The 17,097-nt window shown below is 47.2% G+C and overlaps 2 protein-coding genes across 2 annotated transcripts; one reads left to right on the top strand and one right to left on the bottom strand.

The window, feature by feature from the left end:
* The first annotated feature begins 187 nt into the window (after positions 1–187).
* Positions 188–13,114, top strand: LOC120953367 (small G protein signaling modulator 2-like). The gene is made up of 12 exons (XM_040373237.2): positions 188–1,323; positions 5,059–5,279; positions 6,472–6,644; positions 6,752–7,193; positions 8,797–9,106; positions 9,171–9,350; positions 9,431–9,570; positions 9,644–10,855; positions 10,930–11,054; positions 11,130–11,309; positions 11,392–11,669; positions 11,737–13,114. Exons 1-12 carry the CDS (start codon positions 1,278–1,280, stop codon positions 11,823–11,825), a joined length of 3,396 nt encoding a protein of 1,131 aa, XP_040229171.2. The 5' UTR covers positions 188–1,277; the 3' UTR covers positions 11,826–13,114.
* Positions 13,115–15,603: 2,489 nt separating this feature from the next.
* Positions 15,604–16,785, bottom strand: LOC120953377 (elongation of very long chain fatty acids protein AAEL008004-like). Its single transcript, XM_040373259.2, has 3 exons — positions 16,569–16,785; positions 16,292–16,482; positions 15,604–16,207 (listed from the first exon to the last, which is right to left on the bottom strand). Exons 1-3 carry the CDS (start codon positions 16,624–16,626, stop codon positions 15,644–15,646), a joined length of 813 nt encoding a protein of 270 aa, XP_040229193.2. The 5' UTR covers positions 16,627–16,785; the 3' UTR covers positions 15,604–15,643.
* Between the last annotated feature and the right edge of the window lie 312 nt (positions 16,786–17,097).

The following is a 17,097-nucleotide window of genomic DNA, read 5'->3' as shown; positions in this document are numbered from 1 at the left end:
TTGCCATAAGTCATCCGGCACACGTCAAGCAGCGGGATGGATCCGTTGGGAGATACCCCAACACTAAACTTGAAAGCTGCTCGCCTCCCGCTGGAATCCACCCAACGCATGCGTAGTAACGCGGTAAAGGCACAGCAGCCAAAAAAAATGAAAGAAAAAACCTGCTGGAGCGTTTTCCAGCGGCCCGCGTACACCATCGTAGTGTGCCATCTCTCGCCACGTTCAGTACGCATGTGAGGTCGCTTATCAACGCTTCCTACCATTTTCAGTGCGCTGCAGATTGCAATACTGCCAGTGGTAGTAGCAGGGCACATCGGCACAGCTGGCACCAGTAAACAGGTGCACGAGTAAACACGTAAGCAGGGCACAGCGTTTGGTGGAGCAATTTTGGAAAGAAAAACGAGTGGAAAATTTTGCAAAACGACGGCACAAACGCGGAGTACGGAAGGGAACAGTGCGTTTGCAGATTGATTACGGTCGGGTGGCCCAGTGTGTCTCTGTGTGTGCGTGTGTGCGTGTAAACGTAACAACGGGACCGGAGAGGAGGGGAGGGGGGCAGAGGCAAAGGTTGGAAGGTTTTTCACAAGTGTCCTTGATTTTTCGAGTGGCATGAAATACGGCCCAGCTTCACCATTCGGTTGGGCGTATGAAAAGCTGCTGCCACTAGCCTGCCTCGATGTGTTTCACTTTCTTCCGGGGTAGTGTGCACTACGGTAAGCAGCGGCAACTTTAGCGAATTGATGAATTAAACCAAGGAAAAGGAAGGTCGTGCGAGGCTTTGGTGGAAGCAGCAGCTGTGAGCAGAAAAGCTGAGTGTATGTGTGTATGTGTGTGCGGCAGTGTTACAGGAAAAACCCAACGTTCTGAGCGTAAAGAATAAAAACACACACACACACAAATACACATAAAGTTCTGTGCGAAGGTGAAGTTCACAGTGAAGCAGCAGCACCGAGGAGCGTATATGTGTACACGGAGGGACCAGAGTGCGTATCATATGGATGTGGTTTGACGGGGGCAGTGTGTAAATTTGCCCAAGTCCCCTCCGCCTCCCAATCAGACACCGAGAGCGCCTCGAAAAATCGAAAATGAATTTTGGCCCGTAGCCTGGACGGAGCTCGGAAGTGTGAAGCAAGTCAACCATCTGTGTGTGAGGTACGTGCCCAGCCCCGTTCCATACGGTGCAAAAACGACCTGTCCGAGCGGCAGCAGGAGCAGCAGCAAGCGAAACTGTACCAAACAAAAAGTGTGCGGAAAAGTGAAAGGCTTGCTCGGGGAACATGTTTCCCGAAATAAATCCTCCCAGGAAAATGTCGTTCCAAGCAGGTATGGTACATGGAAATTACTTTGCATCCCCCCCCCCCCCTCCCCCCGTGTTCTATGTGCGTATCTGTGTTGTGCATCCCAAACCGCGTTCCGTGGCGCGTTTTGTTTGCTTCCTTACTGTCATCTCTTTCTCACTCTCTATGTGTGTGTGTGTTTTTCCTGTACGCTTTTCGCTATTTCTGATTTTTTACCCCCTTCTTTTTCTGCATTTTCGTTTTCTCCTACTGTGTGTGCCTCTTTTCCTTGTTGATTATTGTTTTTGTAAGGAAATTTGAGTAATTTTTTCTTCTATTTTATATTTTTTTCTTAAAGAAAAAGCCTTTTTCTCGCACAAAAAAGCAACACATTTTCCCATGCACAATTATTGCTGCGCTTTTTTTTCTTCTTCTTCGCTTTCCCACTTTCACCCTCGCCCTTAACTCATTTAACGCACCCCTCCATTTCTACATACACACACACACACACACACACACACACAAACACTCACACCCGTGCACATGCTCGAGATAAAGCTCGTGTGTGCATTGAAACGCTTTTTTTTCTTTGACCAGCCCACATGTTGAATGTGAGCGTGAACGTCTGTGTAGGCACGCGTGTGTGTGTGTGAGCCTGCATGTGCCAAATTGGTTACTGGCGAAGCAGCAGCAAAAGAAGGAAAGGGGAAAAATACAAACAAACAGGCAGCAGAAAACAACACCAACGGCACAGTGGGCCATGATTATCTCACTCGGGCGAGAATGTTTCGTACAAGGCGTCTCCATCACCAGCAGCGCACCCCCTTTTCGACAGAGCAGTGCCCGCCCAGCCGTGTTTTGTTTGTTGATTTTGCCCTTCGCTGGACACGCTGCCGTCGATGAGCAGCTGTTTTTTTTTTGCGAGGGAAGTGGGAGATAGTACTGGTGTGGTGAGGAAGGAAAACAACAGGCACCACCATTGGCTTGGCAAGATGTGTTGCGCATCCGACTGTCGCCATGGGCTTGGTTGGTGCGTTCGATTAACATTCCATGCGTTTGTGTGTGTGTGTGTATGTTTTTTTTTGTTGTTATGTTTTGTTTTGCACTTGCATTTCCATATTTCCTTTGGAAAGGTCCACCCACCCCCCACTGAACACAGCGTGAGTATGTGTGGGTGTGCGCTCGAACGTGAGGATACACGCGAGGAGATGGAGCGGGGGGGGGGGGGTATTTTTATTGCATTAATTAAAACTGGAAACTTATTTGCCATTCGAGTAGGAAAGTAAACATCGTCCCTGTGGCGATCTACGGGGAGGGAAGAGTGGTAGAGAGCAAAAAGAGAGGAACAAAAGCAGTGAGAAGGAGAAGGAGAGAGGTCGTTTTATTGCCAACGAGTAACGCGACGCCAGACCGACATGGTACACCATCTTTTGGCCGACGGATGGTACGGATACTTCAAAGGTAAACAATCACACAATAGGAGCCCCTTACCGACCGGGCTGGCGGAATGATGCGAGGGCGAGCGTTGCGGAATAAATGGCAGAGCAATGGGAAAATCAATGCCATGGCGACAATAATGGCAAAAAAGCGACATAAAAAAGGCGCACGGAGACGCAAAGTTGGTTGTGCAAACTGAACCCGCCCGTTAGTAGTAAATCCTGCCTACTCTGATACTTCGTTTCCGCTTCCAAGTAAGCCACTAGAGTGCGAGAGTGTATGATAGAGCGAGAGACAGAGAGAGTGGAGCAAAAAAAAAGCTTACATGAGATGAGAAGAGCGTCCATAGCGGTGAGATGACCGTATGAGAGCTGTCTGTATGTGTCCGTACTAAGCAAAAGGCAGTGAGCGTGTTTAGATATGGCATTGCGTTATACATGTGTGTGTGTGTGTGTTCACGTACGGGTGCTGCGTGTGCTCCAGGGCTGAGGATAATCTAATCAAGCACCTTGGGGCTTATCCGGTCAGAGTGCGGTCATTCAAGCGTGACCAGAAAAGCTCGAGGGGTCGATGTTCGCATTTTAAGCAAAACGCTAGCAAACGAAATTATGAGCAAACGACAGAAGGTCACATTCGCCACCCGGAGCCCCAGCTTTAGTGGAAAATTTTGCAACATATTTCTCCCAACCATTATCGGTCCAGCATGATTCACGACGTTTTTTTTTATTTATTACTTTTGCGCTCTTGTTTGGGCTAATGTTTCGGGCGAACATCGCTCACCATCATCATCCCGCCGAATCGGGCGAATCGTCAGCCACCAGGCTGCTCCATCGCACCATGTGCACCGTGCTGCAATGGTGGGCGCAGATCAGAGCGCGCGTGCTGCGATGGCTTGGTAATGGCTCGCCGAGGGTGGTACGGAAAATTGGGCGGCATTTCATGCTCACGGCACATCAAACGCATGCAAAGAGCTGTTCTTGCTTGTTTTTTTTTTCGTTTTCTCTCCCTCTATCTCTCTCTCTCTTTCGCGTGCGCTAGATAAGAGTTAGTTTCTTTTTAAAAGGTATGCTCCTCGCAAGCTTGTGATGGTGAGTTGCTGACGTCAGCAGTGAGCCATCACGGTGCCGGAAGATGGCTTATTCTTGTCCCAGACAGGAGAGAACATAAACTTGTTGATAAGAAGCAGCTTTGGTGGTGGCAGTAGTATAGGAACATGATTTGCATGACAAGATGAAACGAAAATTGCACTTTCTATTTGTGTGAGCTTTTTTGTACGCTATCGTTTAAAGCTTACAGCACTCAATGGACACGCAGGAACACTTTGCCCCAATTGCACACTCAGAATGGCTTTAATTAATTGTTATAATTGTTATAATTTATAAGCTTAATAATAAACATGAAAATAATAATGTTAATAATAATAATAAAAATAAAAATAATAATAATAATAATAATAATAATAATAATAATAATAATAATAATAATAATAATAATAATAATAATAATAATAATAATAATTATAATAATAATAATAATAATAATAATAATAATAATAATAATAATTATAATAATAATAATAATAATAATAATAATAATAATAATAATAATAATAATAATAATAATAATAATAATAATAATAATAATAATAATGATAATAATAACAATAAAATAATGACAGTAATAAGAAAAATGACAACAATAATAATAATAACAATAATAACAATATTAAATATTCACCTTTCAGCTTGGTATACACATCAAATCATATTTTCATAGAGAAATTGTTATAATTTCCTTCCCGAATTTAAGGGTTACCCAAAAATACAAAAAAAAGTGTGTAAATAGTACTCACATTAATAACTCTCCCTTGCAAGCATCCTCCCACACCATTTGCGGACGTACCGCAGCTTCCGCTTTCCGTTTCAAACGTTACCTCTGTATGTGTGCGTATGTGTGTGAGTGTTTAGTAAATGTTTGTTCTTGTTCTTTCGTCTTCCCGTGTCGATCGCTCGATCGCTCTCCACCTGCTGTCTTCCTGCGCTGTGTTTGGCCGCCCGTCTGGTTCTGTCGTCCGGTGCTGTTCCAAACTTCCTGCTATCTTGTGTTTGTTTGTTTGTTTTCCTTTACCCCTAACCTATCAACCTCTTCTACCTCGCTGTACGTTTCTATTTCGCATTATCCGATTTTGGTGGTCTCATTTTGCGGCACTGTTCGCAATAAACTAAAAAAAACAAACAAACCGTATCTAAACATGTATGTTCCCTCATTGGACATTCCAAACCCTACTTCTCCCCCCCCCCCCCCCCCCCACGTGCGCCATTTCCCTCAACCATTTCCCCACCAGATCCGGTCGATTTTAAAGAAAAGCTCATAGCGGCAGTGAAGAAAGAGGTCAAACAGGTGATGGAGGAAGCCGTCACCAAGAAGTACATACACGAAGAGTCTTGCTCGGTAACGGCCCTGTGCGCTGCGGTCGAGGCCTGCCTCAGCCAGGGGCTGCGAAGGCGAGCCCTCGGACTGTTCAAGACATCCTCCACCACCGCCCTGCTGCACAAGGTGGCCAAGGTGAGTATCCCACTGTATTCGCTCGCTCTGTTCTTTCTCCCCCCTACCCCGCTTCCATCACCCGAACGCTTCACTGCTTGCGCCAGTGATCATCGCCTCCCACGTCCATCCCTGTCCTGTTTTCACAAGCGAACCGACTGCATATTGTGGCATTTTGTATTTATTTATTTTCGTTTTTGTTGTTGTAACTGAAGTAGAGAGCTTTCGATCGTCTGTTTTATGTAGACGTTCTGTAGCCGTTCGTTATGTTTTTTTCATGGTTTGCTTTGTTTTGTGCCGGGGTTAATGGTTAGTAAACCGTGCCAAGCAGTAAAGACATAAGTACAACGAATCCCCTTCCAGTCCAGTGTAGTGTGTGTGTGTGGGCCCTCGGTTATATGGGTCCGGTACCGCGTGTGTAACATCCCTGTGTAACAGGTAGATCAACAAACATGTAAGCAAAGGCAGCAAAAGCGCTTAGCTGTCATTTAAATTGGTTTCTGATGCTCAGTTGAATCTGGTGCTTTACTTCCTTAGTTTTGACTTCGATCGGTTTCTTTGTAGCCGCTGGTTTCGTTTCGTTGTTTTGGTTTCGTTCTATGGCTCCAACATGTTCTATATCAGCTTTCCTACACCTACACAAACACCTACACATTACCCCATTTTTGGCGCTATCGGTAACTCGTTGGATTTAGGAGTTGATTAGAGATTACTATTGGTGCTGTTTGTTTTGTTTCAATGTTTGTACGGTAGATCGTTAGACCAAAACCGTGGATTAGATTCACGTCGCTTTGTAACAAAATTGTTTGGATTTTTTTTTATAAATTACCCCGCCCACCAGCCCAACAATTGCTATCTCCGTGCCGGAAAGCTCGCCCATCGTTTCAATGTGTAACAGTCACAACCCTCTGTACACTCTGATCTTGTATCATACGTACTGTGCCGAAGATAAGTCTCCCACTGCCCTCCCAAAAAACCTAAAGAGAAAGTTGTGAAAAGTTGTAATCTGGTTCCGAATTTCGATACGTATTATTCCACGAATGTACAGAACGCAGTTATGCCGAACCACGCGTAGAATCCCATTGCCCAACTGATGCTTTAATTTCAACTGAATCGATTCTGAATAGAACCCCTATATGCCACATACGAACGCACAAACGTTATTTTTCCCATGCTCTCTCTCCCTCCTCCTCCTCCTTCGCCGCGCTTGCAGCACTGTCCCGAGGCGGCCTGCATCAGTAGGAAGGTGCAGGACATCGAAAACAGTGACCCGAACAAACGATCCTCGTCCAGCAGCGACAGCACAAACAAGCCGCCGATCCTGAAGAAGGGCAGCAGCAACTCGGTCTCGACCACGACACCACCCCAGACACCGCCAGTCGTCAAGTAAGCGGCACACCAAAGCAAAGCCCACTCCCCCAGGCTCCAGCAATCGCTTGTAATCGTGTTCGTGGGCACTTTGCCTTTCCGTTCTTCTTCTCTTCCTCACCCAGATATCTCTGGATCCGGTTGGCACTGTACGAGAAGAAGCTGTCCCGCATCATCGACCATCTCGTGTCGAACGCAACGCGCTACTACGAGCGCGATTCACTCGTCGCCGATCCGGACTACGGTTCGATACTGAGCTCGCTGCTCGTTGGGCCCTGTGCGCTCGACTACTCGCGCGCCAAAACTGCCGACCACTTCTGGACCGATCCGCCGGCCGACGAGCTCGTCCAGCGGCACCGTATCAGCTCGAGCAATCCGACGCCACCGGCGTACCGGCGCCCGATGCTGAACTTCAAGCGCAGCCTCCACACCAGCTCCGAGGAGGGCAGCATGGCGTCGTTCAAGTCGAACAGTCTGGCGTCCGCCTCGAAGGACTACGTGGAATCGTTGCATCAGAACTCGCGCGCCACCCTACTGTACGGCAAGAACAATGTGCTCGTGCTGCCGGTAATTTATGTTATTTACTCCTCAATTAGTGTACTGCGGAGGGTTTTGCTGGGACACTTACTGTGCCAAAATGTACACTTAAGCTAAGAGCTAAGCTAAGATTGGAGCAATAATGGAAGACAATTCGTTTTCAAATTCCAAGAAAACCTTCGGTTTACAGTGCAATCTATATTGGTCAAAGGATGCCATGCTTTTCCCGTGGTTTTTTTTATCTTCTTCTTCTTGGTTACAACAACCATTCTTGGTCAAGGCCTGCCTTGTATCACTCTAATGTACTAGGCTTTCAGTGACTTACTGATTATACATAGCAGGATAGTCAGTCCTACGTATGGGGGAAAGGTACATTCGGGACTTGAACCCGCGACGGGCATGTTGCTAAGTCGTGCGAGTTGACGACTGTAACATGAGGCCGGGATGCTTGGATACTTCATAGCAACGGCTTCATTAGTTTTCCTCAACAAGAATATCTCTCTAAGATGACGGTCTCTTGAAGATTCACCATAGAGAAATTTCACTGTATGTTGAAGCTTTCAAAGCATTCGATTAATAGGTACAGCAGAACAATTTGCTCGAGAATGCAGATCTCAACAGTTGACGCAACCTCAGATTTTTTTTAATAGCATAAATATTATATTTTCTAGAATATAGTCTATTGCTTGGCATCTTATCAACGGATGTCCGCAAAACCTAACGTCCAATAAATAGTCAAATTGTTGAGTTATTGCTATTCTGGAGAATATGCTAGTTATTGCTTTATATCTGAGTTTGAAGTTGTGCTCGAGTTTGAATGCAAAATCTCCGTGGAGCACAAGTAAGTGTTAGCTTTACCTGCTAATTGATTTGGGCGCAAGGAAATGCCTAGCCTCTAGGCTCCATAATCAATGCTGCAAATGAGTTCAGCATTTTTTTTACCGAACAGTTTACCCATAATTGAGATGCACCTCTAGCGATGCATATCATTTCCTTGGGATAATATTGAAGTTTGTTTTCCCTCGTTGCCGTTATTATTGTTTTGAAGCGCAGTTTTCACTTGGGACAAACATTATTTGTCACGTTAGTGCTTTTTCGAGTGATTTCGGGTTGATTTTGTGGAAGTTACCTCCAACGAAATATCCTACAAATCTTAAATAGGTCACCATATGGTGAGAACAGGTCTGAATCGCACTTCAAGATAGGTTGTACGAAAGCGGGATATAACATTTTGGATTAGATTACGTCTTTTATGTTTAAAATTAGCCTAATTACGAATCCTAACGGTTCTAGCGGCCTTGCTGACTGTTGTTTGGCAATACTAGCGAAAGCAACAAGTAGTACACTTAGATTCCGGAAGTGAAGAGTGAAAGTAAATGTGATTTTTTAAATTTTTTTGTTAATGATTTTTTGTTTATTAAATGAGCCTTAAGGATTTGCAAATAATTTTATAAATTACCGCATAGAATCTTAACAAACAATTAGCTAGAACTATTGGAATGAACTCCCTCTTCCTCTTTATCTTCCATTCTCTCGCTCGCTCTCTCTCTCTCTCTCTCTCTCTCTCTCTCTCTCTCTCTCTCTCTCTCTCTCTCTCTCTCTCTCTCTCTCTCTCTCTGTTTGCTGAGTCCAGAAGGACGTCAGCGAACCAATGCCCGGCTATCTCAGCCTGCATCAGACGGTACAATCGCTCACGATCAAGTGGACGCCGAACCAGCTGATGAACGGGTACACCGAGTCGGAGAACATCGATAAAAGCTCGTACTGGGCGTACGCGCTGAATGTGAACGTGGACGAGATCGTGTACGTGCACTGCCATCAGGCGCGCGGTGGCGACACCGGCGGCACCATCATCCTCGTCGGCCAGGACGGTGTCCAGCGACCGCCGATACACTTCCCCGAAGGTGGCCATATGGCGGCATTTCTGAGCTGCCTTGAAACTGGTAATGATCGCCATCGTCCAGCTTTGGGGTCCAGTGGTTCATTTGATTGTGCCCTTTCGCGCAGGTCTTCTCCCACATGGGCAGCTGGATCCGCCACTGTGGTCCCAACGGGGCATTGGACGCATCTTCCCCTGGCCGCAGAAGTCGCGCCGCCGACCGCTTCCATCGCTGCTCGAGACGAACGACGAGATGCCGATCGATTACGTGTTCCGTGTGGTCAACAAAGGCAACACGGATGAGTTCTGTAAGTGGTCAGAGTGGGGTTTTTTCCCGATCGTTGCTTGTGTGTGTGACGCATAATTGTTTTCCTTCTTTTCCCGACAGTGGCAACACATTCCATACTGGAGCTGGGGCGCACCAGTCCCCGCTACCGTGCCCAGCTGAGCAGCTGCTCAACGAACGAAAGTAGCGACTGCTCCAGCAAAAGTCTCTCGATCGACGCCATGTCCATTGACAGTCCGAATGTAAGTCCGCAGCAAGTGCATTCCTCTCAGCATCCACTAATCGACTTCACTATTTCGTTTCGTTCTCGAACAGCCCCAGACAACCCAATCCACCAGCATTGCGCTCGTCTGCAGCACGATGAAGCGGCAGATCATTTCGCGCGCCTTCTACGGCTGGCTGGCGTACTGTCGCCATCTGTCCACCGTTCGCACCCACCTGTCCGGGCTGGTGAACGGGCGCATCACGCCGGAAACCGGGGCCGAGCAGGGGCTGACGCGATCGCGCTGGGAAAGCCTGCACGACGGCAACGGTGTCGTGGCGGACGATCAGGAGGTGTACCGGTTAGTGTACTACGGCGGCGTCGAGCACGACATCCGGAAGGAGGTGTGGCCGTACCTGCTCGGCCACTACAGCTTCGGCAGCACGCCGGACGAGCGGGCCGAGCTGGACGAGACGGCCAAACACTACTACGAAACGACCATGAGCGAATGGCTGGCGGTGGAAGCGATCGTGCGCCAGCGGGACAAGGAGAAGACGGCGGTGGCCGTGGCGAAGCTGAGCTCGGGCAGCGGCAGCATGGAAAACAGGAGCAAAACGCTCGACCAAGACGCCGACGGGGAGCAGGGGGAGGGAGAGGACGAGGAGGAAGAGATGGAAAACGAGGTGTTCGAGGAGAACGGCTTCTCCGACATGTCCGAGCCGGAGGTGGAGGGCGAGGAGCGGTCCGACGCGAAGGTGCAGCTGACGAAGGACACGATCACGCTGCCGGTGGTGGCGCAGGACGCCCTCACCGTCGAGACGGCCGGGGGTGTGGGCGCCGCAGAGTCGGCCGATCGAGGAGAGGAGCAGGAGCAGGAGCAAGACTTTGATAGCAACAAGAGTTCGCCGTCTGACTCGTCGTACGCGACGGTTGGCAACGATTTCATCGACGTGGCGGACATTATCTCGCCGATGGGCGAGGAGGACTCGGAAGGCGCTCGATCGCTCGGGGCGGTAGAGCGCATGCAGGAGGGCGAGGACGAGGATGGGGTTACGTCGGGCGAGGGGGGCGCGGGGCCGGACGAGGAGGAGGACGAACCGGACTCGCCGAAGTCGCTCGAGCAGCCGCGCGCCGTCATCGTGACCGATGCGTCGATCGACGTGACCATGCTGCTGCCGGGCGAGGTGCGCGAGCTGAACAACAACCACACGCTGTCGACGCTGGCGGAGGAGGGGGGCAACCAGCAGCAGCCGGCGCTGGACTCGCTGCAAGAGCCCAAATCGGCCTGCGTGTCACCGGCCAGCTCGAACGGGGGCATCTATAGTGTAGGTGTTTGTTGGCTGTGGCTGTCACCGATGTCACTGATCGCTCACGAAATGGGCGTCTTCCTTCCTTCCAGAGCGAGCTGCTGGAGTCGTTCGGGCTGAACCTGCATCGCATCGAGAAGGACGTCCAGCGGTGCGACCGTAACTACTGGTACTTTGCCAACGAAAACTTGGACAAGCTGCGCAATGTCATTTGCACGTGAGTAGTGCCATGCCCTGGTGACGATGTTGGATGATTGTGGGGTTGTTGTTTTTTTTTTGGCATCTGCATCAGATACGTCTGGGAGCATCTGGACGTGGGGTACATGCAGGGCATGTGCGATCTCGTCGCCCCACTGCTGGTCATCTTCGACGATGAGTCGCTGAGCTACGGCTGCTTTTGCCGCTTCATGGAGCGCATGATTGAAAACTTCCCGAACGGCGGTGCGATGGATATGCACTTTGCTAACATGAGGTAAGTAGGCGACGACCCTGCCGAAGACGCCGACACACGCGACTTGTACCCGCTCGCTCTTACCCTGCTTTGCTTTGCGCAGATCGCTGATACAGATCCTGGACTCGGAAATGTACGATCTGATGCACGCGCACGGTGACTACACGCACTTCTACTTCTGCTATCGCTGGTTCCTGCTCGACTTCAAGCGCGAGCTGATCTACGCCGACATCTTCTCCGTGTGGGAGGTGATCTGGGCGGCCAAGCACGTCGCGTCCGCACACTTTGTGCTGTTTCTGGCGCTGGCCCTGCTCGAGACGTACCGTGACATCATCCTGTCGAACAGTATGGACTTTACGGACATTATTAAATTTTTCAACGGTATGGTAACAAGTAGCTCTGTCCGTTAGGTCCGCTTCTCTTACAATCTCGCTTTCTCCCTTTCCAGAAATGGCCGAACGGCACAACACACCCTCCGTTTTGAAGCTGGCCCGAAGCTTGGTGCTACAGCTGCAAACGATCATTGAAAACAAGTAAAAAAGGTGTGACGTTACACACACACACCGTAGTCGCACTACAGTCAGCCAGCACCGAAGAAGACGTGCAACAGTATACAAGGAAGCTGCTGCAAGCGTTACACGTTGTACAACAATGGTCAGCGCGTGCAGTTAACTCTCGCGGGAGTTAAGGGAGTAGTAGACAAATGTACTGTATCTACTTTTAAAGGCAGAGCGAATACAACTCCTACCCATCCTAAATTGAAAGCTAAAAAAGGTGGAAGATAAGCGGTAGAGCAAATTTATACTTATCGAACAATTATAAGGCGACAAAGAGTCCTCTCCAACTTACCCATGAAAGGTGGACTCTTTCACGATGTTTTAGAGGTGCTCCTTCCCATCTGACTGTCCGTCTGTCTGTCTATTTGTCTGTCTGTCTGTCTGTTAGTCTGTGTAATGTCACTGTTTAGCACTTTTGGACAGTTTGTTTGTACTTTTTGTAGCTGTCCCCTGTTGATGCGTTGTCGACAGCGTGTCGTTAAGTTGCTTTCCGTTGTCGTTGTTGTCGCCATTGCTGTTGTCGACTCCGTTAGGAGTGTTTCCTTTACGAAAATATAATTATATGAAAGCACACACAAACACAAACACACACACTTTAGTGTAGCTGGTGCTTCACTCTGTTAAGCAGACGTAGTGTTGTAAAACTTTAGTGCCATCCCACCATAAATACACACACACACAGACCATTCCGTGGCCAAGCTGATCAAAAGTATATAGGGGGGTAGCCCAAGCCAATCAGCTAAAGTGTGTGGTATCATAAAAAAGAACATAAAAGTACATGCTAAACCCATAAAGCGGTGAGTTATGTTCGTTGCGTACAACACTAAACAAACAATAACAACAACAACAAAAAAGCATCTTCATCTTTTGTTTCACATTTCGTAGAGTTCCTTATAGTGTGAGTGTCTAAAAGTCTAAATAGCAAAACAAGAGCAAAACAAAACAAAGATAAACAAACTACTTCAAAATATAGCAGTATAAATTAGTGAATGAACAAAAAAAAATACAAAAAGGGAAATGAAACACAAAAAAACATAATACAAACAAACAAACAAACAAAAATCCACTACAATATCCAATGCAATTGAATCTTATGATGAATCGTACTAACAAAAATGGTACAACAAGAAGAAGAAAAAACAAGACAGAAATATAATGAAAGCAAGAAGAAAGAAAAAAAACACAGCAAGTTATACTGTTTTAGACCTACGTAAGCAAAACTATTGTTGGTAACGATGTAATCAATTATATTTACCAGTATTAGTTGCACTTTGCGTACATTAGCTTTTCTTTACAACCATCACCGGTAGCGTTGTGTGGTTTATACCAGGGGTACACATTTAATCAAACTCGTACAAAAGCCTGCCGCCAGGAGTCTCACAGCTCGCCACTCTTTTACGGGCATAATTTGTTTGTCTCGTTCATTAATTACCAAACACAAACTCATAAAATCCATGGAATTTGTAGTGCAATTGTACTAAAAAAGATGAAAATGAGTCGTCTCGTAAACAAAACTGCTAAAACTCGATGTTGACCCTCTGGTTAGCGCAGTTTTACAGGGTTCGGCTCAACATCGTAAACAAGGTCTTTGAAAGAGAACAGGTCGATGCGTTTAGAGTAAATTGACAGAAAGCCATGGAAAAATTTGACAGTTAAATTGAACATTGTTTATGTTTAGCGATGTACGTTACTATGGAGTGAATGAGAGTTGTGTTCAGCATTTTGCACTCATTTCCTTTTACCAATATTATAAGAATTATAATCCAATTAGAATATTACATGGCTGATACAATCCAAGGATCTCTTTTATTCATCGCCAGGTTATAAGCAAAGGACGGTGTGCATATTGTACCAGTGTGTACCGATTGGATGTTTCATTTAACTCTCAGTGTTTAATTTTAATTTTAATAATTTTAAGCCGGTCTCATGGTACAGTCGTCAACTCGTAAGACTTAACAACATGCTCGTCATGGGTTCAAGCCCCAACTAGACCGTACGCAGGACTGACTATTCTGCTATGGGGGGTAATCCAAAAGTCACTGAAAGCCAACCCCATAAGTGGTACAGGCAGGCCTTGACCGACAACGGTTGTTGTGCCAAAGAAGATGAAGAGGTTTAATTGAAAGTAAATAGGACTTCTTTTACCCAGTTGGAACATGTACTGTGCTGGCCACGGAATGGCAAACAATGAAAAAGGTTATCAATGTTTTGTGAGTCCGAGAGTAGACTGCAATTACTTCTCGTTCATTCTCCAGAAGTGATTGACCGCAAGAAATTTAACCTATATAATCTTCCTAATAGTAAAATAGTCCACTTTTCCGCGTTAACTATTAACCGTTTGTTTGTAAACACTTTTTCATGAAACTGTCAAAAGCGAGCTGAAAATGGCAACCTAGCAACGGGCTTGGCATCGACCTGTTCTCCTGAATTGTATGTCGACATATAGATCCTAGCAACCAGTGACCGATCGTTTGAATTGTCATTTCCAAAGAAAACAATCAACATGCTGTCTCATTCTGTCAGCTCCGATTGTTCTGTTGGTTAGAAAGAGGAAGCATGTTAGTTTTGTTCCCTTCGGTTAATATCTTTGAAATTTGTTTTACGGATATGAATTTTTTCCCCTAAGGCGTTGAGATGGTCTGAGTAGCCCTGTATTAGCATAGGACGCAAAAGTGTACCATTGTAAACGAATTACACCTAAGACGAAAAAACATGCAACTATTCGAACACAATATTCTTAGCAAGAATAGTGCATACAAAAGTGCAGTTGCAAACAGCAAATGCAACATACCTGCACACAAACACACAAACACAAACACACATACACTCGAAAAGTAGGAGCTGTGGGAGCTGAGGACAAAACCAAAAAAGCAGACAAAGTCAAGGGCGGCATACAGCCGGAGCATTTTGAAACCGTTTTGGAGGGCGTGGGCGTCGCGGCGAGACGAGATGGATACGAGCAGGCGACAACCACTGCAGAGCAGCTGGTACTGTGCACACCATATATTTGTGTAGTCAATGTTGATGATACTGAAAGTGTTTTCATATAAGGGTTTAATTACATTCTGCTACAGAATGGCATTTAGAAACAAAGAAAAAAACAAACAAACATCCTACAAATCTACTACGGCAGGACAGAGTGCATAATACAGGGTTTCCCACGATTTATTGGTTGGTTCCCACGATTTATTGGTGCGTTCCCACGATTTTTTGGTCATTTCCCATAATTTTTTGGTAGCAACCCACGATTTATTGGTCGGTTCCCAAATATTATTGGTCGGTTCCCAAATATTATTGGTCGTTTCCCAAATATTATTGGTCGGTTCCCAAATATAATATAATATAATACCGACCAATAATATTTGGGAAACGACCAATAATATTTGGGAACCGACCAATAATATTTGGGAACCGACCAATAAATCGTGGGTTGCTACCAAAAAATTATGGGAAATGACCAAAAAATCGTGGGAACGCACCAATAAATCGTGGGAACCAACCAATAAATCGTGGGAAACCCTGTAAGGACCAAAGTCCTTGCGAGAGGGAGAGATAAACGAAGAGGGAAGCAGAGAGAGAGAGAGAGAGAGTACACCATAGGGTATTCTTTTATTTTGTGACAAAGAAAATACAAACCCAGCAAATGCGGCTAGCGCTAAGGCCCGTATTTACAGGTACATTACTGAAATAAAGGTATTCTATCCTATTAAGTACAGCCAGCGTTCTTTCATTAACTTCGGTCGTCCAGTTTCTGTTTAATTTAAGTGTTATACTTTATTCGCCACCGACTCCATCGACTCAGTGAGCGTGTGCCGCTGCTTTCGGGGTTCGCAAGTACGCCCGCCGATAGAAATCGCTAAACATCAGCAGCATAAAGATGTTCTGCATGCCCACGAACCACATGACCGCCCGCGGATACCCACAGTCCACACCGAGCACGATCGGCCGGAAGAAGTGCACCACATTGTACGCAAACTGCGCCATCTGCAGTAGCGTAACGTAGCGCTTCCAGCTCGCACCGCGCACCGCTTCCGGCCGGTAGATCGTGAGAAAGAAGTAAAAGTACATGACCGCGTGCACGAACGTGTTCAGCATGCCGAGCATAAAGCAGTGCCCACCGGACAGATAGCGCAAAAACAGTGAAGCCGACAGCGCCATGATCGTGTGATGGTACACGTGCAGAAACGTCACGTGCGATTGTTTCTTGCGCAGCACGAAAAACACGGTATCGGCCAGATCGAGGATCTTGAGCAGGAAGTACGCGTAGGCCAGATACATCTCGTCCATCGATTGGTCGCTACGGTCCAGGCGCAGCGGCTGACAGACGAAGGAGAAGTTGTACGTCCGCAGGTACCTTACGCCCTGCGAGGAGCACAGAGAGAAGGGGATCACTAGCAATTTTAGTGCAGGAAATCTCCGCGCGCCGCTCCCGCCGGTTGTGCTTACCATCGCGAATGTCCACACGTTGGCAGCGACCTGGGCCAGATTGTAGGCGCAAAGGAAGCGGCGCATCTCGAACGGCTTCCGGTTGGCCATCAGCTTGGGGCCGAGATCGAGCACAAAGTACAGGTACGCGCCCGTTATCAGTGGAACCGTCCAGACGGAGCGCAGCAGCGGCAGTTCCACCACCCGCTCATCTACGGTTCATTGAAACGGAGCATTGATTGAAACGGACTTGGAAGCGCACTTGCCCCACCCGACAAACTATTGCACCCCCTTGTACCTGTTTTGTCCACGAGGTAGCTGTACCCGCTGTAGATCGAGCGTATGATCAACGCCATCGTGAACCGTATCGCGTAGGGAATGGGAAGTAAGGACCTAGCAGGTACTCTCCGCACGGCGGCAGCACGCAAGTGAGACTGACACCGCACGGTGCCCGATACTTTGTAGCACTGCTTTATCGCACCAGCGGTGGACAATTAATTAACCATACAACGAACACCGGGTACAAATAATATCGTCACTGTGTGACGTAGTGCCAGATCGGCGCCAGACGTATTCTAACCGCGTGGTTCGAGTGTGCGCTTTTTTTGCGCGCGGGCGCACGCGTGCGCTCGCATTTCGCTTTGCGCAGAAGGGAGCTTTTTGCTTTCGCGCGTTGCAACGCTTTGGAGGAAAAGGTATGGCAATGAACCGATGCGCGCGCGTTTGTGTGTGTGTGTCTTTCTCAAGGGTTGTATTAAGGGTTGTAAACAGTTTTCATTTGAAATGATTGAGCGTTATTCATTAATTTTCGACGGCCTTGGCCTACA

Source organism: Anopheles coluzzii, chromosome 2 (assembly GCF_943734685.1).
Source record: "Anopheles coluzzii chromosome 2, AcolN3, whole genome shotgun sequence".
NCBI lineage: Eukaryota > Metazoa > Arthropoda > Insecta > Diptera > Culicidae > Anopheles > Anopheles coluzzii.
Note: the sequence above shows the minus strand (reverse complement) of the source record. Positions and strands in the feature narration are given on the sequence as shown.